The 6,840-nt window shown below is 33.8% G+C and overlaps 1 protein-coding gene across 1 annotated transcript in view; it reads left to right on the top strand.

Annotated features, from left to right (window-relative positions):
• The window catches only part of LOC108752100 (helix-loop-helix protein 13), a 19,322-nt gene extending 12,846 nt beyond the window's left edge, over positions 1-6,476 (top strand). The window contains exon 3 of the mRNA XM_018492713.1: positions 6,239-6,476. Coding sequence (XP_018348215.1) covers positions 6,239-6,345 — 107 coding nt within the window. The 3' untranslated portion in view covers positions 6,346-6,476. The remainder of the gene's footprint in view (positions 1-6,238) is intronic.
• The last annotated feature ends 364 nt before the right edge of the window (positions 6,477-6,840 follow it).

Here is a 6,840-nt window from a genome sequence, read left to right as displayed (position 1 = left end):
TTATATATAATATATATATATTTATATATAATAATAAAGTTGTAGTACCGGAATTGACATGCGCAAAATTGTACGGTAGGTTAACGATGAAATAAGAGAGAAAAAAAATATACTTATCACGTATTATTAATAACAGATGAGGCTTGCAAACGCATCTTTTATTAACACACACACAAATCTCCCCACAGACTTTTCTCAAAAACGAGATTATAATCTAAAAAATAATTAGATTTAAAAAATTACGATTTTAATGATCACAAAAAAGTAATAGGTCAACGGACATTCTGGAAAGATATTTACATACATAAACTTGCATATAAATTCCTCAAAAAGTAAACATTATAATTGCATTCAGCAGATTTATGGCGCGATCCCATGGCAGAACGTGCGCAATGCGGAATTGGTGGAATGTTCGTGATTGGTTAGACTTGTTTTACGTTTGTTCCGCCGATTTTATCGGCAAGTTTTTATTTTTATGCGCACGCAATGATACGGAATTGCCGGAATTGTGAGATTTTGTGCGAAGACAAAATGTCGAATGTTTAGTTAAAAACTTCAAATAATTGAGGTGGCATTCTAAAATAATCCACATATTTTTCTCTATCTTCGACCAGCACTTCTTTTATAAGACTCGCTCCTTGTTGGAATCTCCTTTCATCACTAAATATGAGTCGCACCCAATATTTTCATTCTTTATTTTTATTTCTTTCTGCAAGTTTATATAATACATATTATAGCTTTGCAATCTTGCGACGCAGCTCCTTCTTTTTACATATACAAATACTGTTTTAACGAATTTAATAATCCGCAAATAATATAAAACAAGTTTTCCAAATCCATATTCTTTAAATTATTTTTTTTTTTTTAAACCCCGCTTTTATTTACAATCTGTCTACCTCGACAATAAGTAAATTTTCTACAGTTGATAAAGAGCATGTAAGTATTCACCCAGTGGTAATACTTTTACAAATTATTTCATAACGAAAGTATTACAATAAAACCATGTTAGATAATTATATTTCTATTTCTTTTGAGTCTTGAAGTTGTAGGAGTTACTTCGCTAATCCCAGCTGCTAACCGATTCGGATGTTCCTTAAGTCTGCATATGTATTTGTTGTAGTGAGTTTTTATTTCCTCTTTTACGGTGGGAATTTTTAGATCTTTCCTAATTATATCATTTGGTACAAACCAAGGTGCATTAACTAGTTGCCTTAAGGTTTTTGATTGAAAACGTTCTAAAATATCAATGGTAGAGTGTGAAGCTGATCCCCAAAGTTGTATTCCATATGTCCATACAGGTTTAAGAATGCTTTTGTAGATAAGTATTTTGTTTTCAATCGTTAACTTTGATTGGTTTCCCAGTAACCAGTACATTTGTCTCAATTTCAAATTTAGCTGTTTGCGTTTGGTCCAGATATGGGTGCTCCAAGTCAGCCGACGATCAATGTGCATCCCCAGGTATTTAACATCATTTCTTTGCGGTATTTTTGTTTTATTGAGGTATATTGAGGGACACGATGTTTTCCGGAGTGTGAAAGTTACATGAGTTGACTTTGTCTCGTTAATTTTAATTCTCCATTGCTTAAACCACGCACTTGCAACATCAAGATATTTTTGCAAGACTTCAGCTGCCACTTCGGGTCTGGGATGGCTTACGAGTACCGCAGTATCATCAGCATATGTTGCTGTAGTGATCTCCTGCATAGTTGGTAGATCAGCTGTATAAAGTAGGTATAAGGTCGGACCCAAGACGCTACCTTGGGGGATTCCGGCATTAATTGGATAAAGTTTTGTGACAGTTTGGTTTATTTTAACTTGGAAGGATCTATTAGTTAGATATGAGTACAATAATTGATAAATATTATTTGGAAACATTCTATTTAATTTATATAGCAAACCTTTATGCCACACCTTGTCGAAAGTCTGTGCCACATCTAGAAAGGCACCGGTACAGTATTCTTTCTTTTCGAAGGCCTCTTTGATTTTACTAGTTAGTCGGTGGACTTGCTCGATTGTTGCATGATGGTTACGGAAACCGAATTGGTGATCCGGGATTAGTTTTTTGGATAAAACAATTGGATTTATTTTGTTCAGCAAGAGTTTTTCACAAATCTTAGACATGACAGGCAGTAAGCTTATTGGTCTATATGATGTAGGAAGATCCGGGTTTTTACCCGGTTTTCCAATTAATATTATTTGCGCCACTTTCCACTGACTGGGGAAGTGGCACAAGCGAAAAACAGCATTTATTAATATAGCGAGAAATCGGATACCTTTAGGGGATAATTCCTTGATTAATTTACCACTAATGTTGTCATAGCCTGGAGATTTTTTATTCTGGAGAGACTTTAAAATTTGTAGCACTTCTTTATTTTTGACTTTTATTGTTGGTAATTCTTTTTGGACAGGGATTTCTTCGAGACAAATTAGTTCCTTTTCCTCTTGATCGGTTATTTCTTGGGCTGCTGGCTGGAACACTTCATGCAGATGTTCAGCAAAGGCATAAGCTTTTTCAGATTCGCTTCTTGCCCATTTCTCGTTATTCTTTTTGATTGGTGGAATATGTAGCTGAGGTTGTTTCAGTCTTTTTGTAGCTTTATATAAAGAATAGTTTGTTGCTTCCGTAGCAGTTAACTGTTTGAGATAATTTTGAATGGACTTGTTTTTCTCTGTAATAAGTAGAGATTTAAGTTCTTTTGTTATTTTGTTGAGTTTTGTTTTGTTTGATTTAGTTCGCGTGATTTGCCATGTTTTCCGTATTTTCCTTTTTTCTTGAATTTTTGCTTGAATATTTTTGGATATGTTTTGAGATTTTTTTAAAAGAGCGACTGTTGGAGTAGCTTCATTGACCGCCTTGTGAATTAATATGTTGAATCCTTCAATTGCGTTTTCTAGTTCTGTGGGATTCTTAAGTGGAATATTGCAATTTAGATTTTTATCCAAATATAGCTTGTATTTTGTCCAATTGGTTTTCCCATTATATAGGTGTTGTATTTTTTGTGCCATAGTAATTTGTCGAGTAAACGTGATAATAACCGGTGAATGATCTGATGAAAGGTCCAGACATGACTTAGCAGTAAGACATTTTGGATCAATACTTTTTATGATTGCAAAATCAAGCAGATCGGGGGACTTCTTTAAATCTGAGGGCCAGTAGGTGGGCTCTCCGGTTGAAATTGGAGTTAAGTTTTCTGCCAGTAGTGTTGCATATAATTGACGGCCTCGTGGGGTAGGTGTCAAGGAACGAGACCCCCACCACGGGTGTTTGGCGTTGAAATCTCCGGCAGCGATAAAGCGGCGGCCCAGACTTTTAAAGAATTTTTGAAACAACTCAGTTTTTATTGAGTGTTTAGGTGGGCAATATACAGCTGAGACTATAAAGGATCCTTGCTGATCATTCAAGGTTACATTGGTAGCTTGTATAAATTCGTCTTCATTTATTCCAGTTAAATGGTGTTTAATAGCTGTTTTTATAATAACAGCTGTCCCACCTTGCGCTCTTCCGCTTGGATGCATGGTATCGTAAATGGTGTAGTTTGGAATTTTTATATAGTTTTTATTTGTAAAGTGTGTTTCTGAAATCAGCATAATATCAATTTTTTGGTCAATTAAGAACTTCTTAACTTCCAATATTCTCTGAGCTAAGCCATTTGCATTCCAGATTGCTATATTTATTTCACGATTTTCCTTATTGAATTTTGTTTATTAAGCTTGTAAGTAAATTTAGCATTGTGTCCATTCGGCTCATGAGCTGAGTCATCATTTGTTCGAGTTTACTTGTTGCTGTTACTGATGTGTTTGTTGTCGTTTGTGTTTCTATTTGAGGCTGGGTAGTATTTGTTGTATATTGTTTATGGTCGGATCTCACAGTGTGCGCGTACGTTATGTTTGGTTTAACGAAGCGGTTAAGGCTTTGTAGTTGGTTCTGGGTTTGTTGATTTGCAGATTTTTTTCTTAACGTTGGATATAATTTTTGTTGTAGTTGCTTACGCACTAAACAGCCTTTGTAACTAGCTGGATGATTACCGTCGCAGTTAGCACATTTGACTTCTTTAATTTTTCCTTTTGTTGGGCAATCAGGTGTAAGATGATTCATTGCGCATTTTACACATACCGGACTTTTAAAACAGTAGTTTTTTGTATGACCGTAACCCTGGCATTTCTGGCATTGAGGAATCTCCCTTTTTTTGCGAAGTGGTTCGAAGCTGACGATTATATTCAGTAGCTTATCGATGTTAAAAATAGATTTATTATTATCTTTAGGTTCAATCTCTATTATGAATAGTGGTAGAGATTTTTGTGTGGTTCTTTCTCGTATATTTGTAATTCTAATTACTTTATGTTCATATTCTTCGATGGCAGCTTTTAAGTCTTCAAGATCCGTTGATGGGTGCATGTTTCTTAAAACCGCTTTATAAGATTTATCCTGCTTTCTTTGATAGGTGTAAAATTCTGTCTTTTTCTTTTTCAATCCTTCAATGATTGGTAGATATTTTTCTGACATGCTAGGCAAAATTTTTACTTGGTTATTGGCCAGAATTTTAAGGCTGTAGTTTTTGCCGTCAATTTCATCTAGCAATTTCGTAAGCGGTCCTATGTCCTCGACTCCACTGACAAATATTGGAGGTGATTTGGAGATTTTCTCTACATGTACTTTCTGAGTATTATCTTCTGTATCTTCATCTGTGGCTAGTAGATTGAACGGATTTTCAGAGATTATTGTTTTATTTAACCAATAGTCCTTGATGTATGTTTGACGTTTTTTGACCGAGGTTTCCCCAGGACTGCTTATTATTCGTTTTTTTTTTGGCGGATGATTGCCATTGCTGATCTGCAGATTCACTTGAATTTCTTCTAACCGAAGAAAATCTGATTTCGTTTAAGGCCATAGGCCATATATATTTAATTATTTAGTTACTCTCTTGAGTTTATATTTAGCACACGTTCTCGCGTCTATTACAATAGTTAGCTGTACAGCGAAGAGACGTAGCACAGCGAGGCAAAGTAAACAAACACGTCTGCTCGCTCCGGCTGTTTGAGCTGAACTCTTTAAATATTAATAACTGCTTTATTTAAAATACGGTTAATCAAATAAGATTTGTAAAGTTTTGGATTGAATTTCTTAAATTTTGATGAATATATATACACGTATGTGTGATTCCGATCCGCATGAGTTTATTTCTTTATGTCCCATAGTGCGAAAAAACGCAGAAGCATAATTTATGTGAGCCGATAATATATCTATTCCCATAGATATAACAGAACAGGTTTATGGGTAAGATCTCTTGTGATTGGACACACGCCAATTACGCTTTCAGCTCCATAGGACATGAGAAAATATATTGGCGGAGCGCAATTGACGGAACGCTTGCGATTGGACGGACATTATTCCAATTTCGCATTGTATACGTTCTACACCATGGGATCGCGCCATTAACTGTTACGGAGCAGATCCGTGAGCGTTCTCTATTAATATTAGATGATTTGAAAGAATACACCAGCAGCGAGCGCTCATGGTCCGCAACAGTTGAGTCTGCTGAACGCGATCAATATACCACTTATCATGTTTTCGTTTGATGAAGATGCATCTCTTGATTAACTGTCATATGTTCCATACTACAATATTTCATTAAGATATAAACGTAGTTTTAATATTTTATTCAAATCATATAGATTGGCAATACACAGCTCTCTCAAATATTTAATTTAGAACAAATTAGGAATGCACCGGATCATGAAATTATCCGTGAATATCTAAAAAGAATAACATCGGATATCCGAGAAGATAATTCTTCGAGTGGGACATCCGATTTTTTCCGGATTCCGGAACAATGTCTAAAAAAAAAGCTGATCAAAAAAGAAAAGGGACTGTAACGAAAAAATAGTGATAATAATTACAATTTTAATGTTATCGTCCGATGATGTGATTATCAATAAAGATGATAACTTATTTATAGAATATTTATATAATAAAAAATTAACAATTTAATGATATAAAATTTCAACTGGATATATTCTCGAATATTAATGATATCCGACGGTTTCCGGTCAGATAGTAAAAAAGTAATACCGAATACCGGACACTGTTCGGATATCTGATGCATCCCTAGAACAAATTATTACATATTTATATTATAAAATTAATCATAAATATCAATATGTATGAATATCATCTAAGTTGTAAAATATTTAATATTACAACTTTTTAAGACACTAAATATTATACCCATTATTGCAGATCTGACGGCACGCTTATCCTGGATAAATTGGGAAAATTTGGGGGTGAATCCAAATCGTAGATCAGTACTTACTACTCTGGCACTGACAACCGACAATATGAATTAAATACTAATAACATTTTGGCAGTGAGTTTTCTTTTCTTTGTAAATATCTTTATGCACAGATAGGAAAAGAGAAAGAAAGAAAGGAAATGCTAAAAACTTTTGCGATCACATTTTAGTTAACGTGCAATACAAGCAACAAACATATTCAGTATCTATGTGTACATGTATAAGATATAGTACAATTTAGTATTTGCTTTAAAATAAAATTGATGCTATTCGAGACTCTTGGCTATATGCATTTTTAATAATGCCAATCAAAATTTATATTTCATTTAAGGAGGTTCTTACATTTAATAAAATATAAAATATAAAGTCCGTAACATATATGTACTACAAAGATTAATTATACTAATAATGTCTAGAAAACATTTCATTTTTATCGTACCGTTTGGAAGCTATCTAATTCTAAATGAATGGAATTTTACATTATTCATACGCAAAACTTTATATCATAAATATTTTTTTCTTAATTTGAGATATTGTATATAAAATAGAA

The sequence above is a fragment of the Trachymyrmex septentrionalis genome, unplaced genomic scaffold (genome assembly GCF_001594115.1).
Source record: "Trachymyrmex septentrionalis isolate Tsep2-gDNA-1 unplaced genomic scaffold, Tsep1.0 scaffold54, whole genome shotgun sequence".
NCBI lineage: Eukaryota > Metazoa > Arthropoda > Insecta > Hymenoptera > Formicidae > Trachymyrmex > Trachymyrmex septentrionalis.
This window is presented reverse-complemented; position numbering and strand designations above follow the sequence as displayed.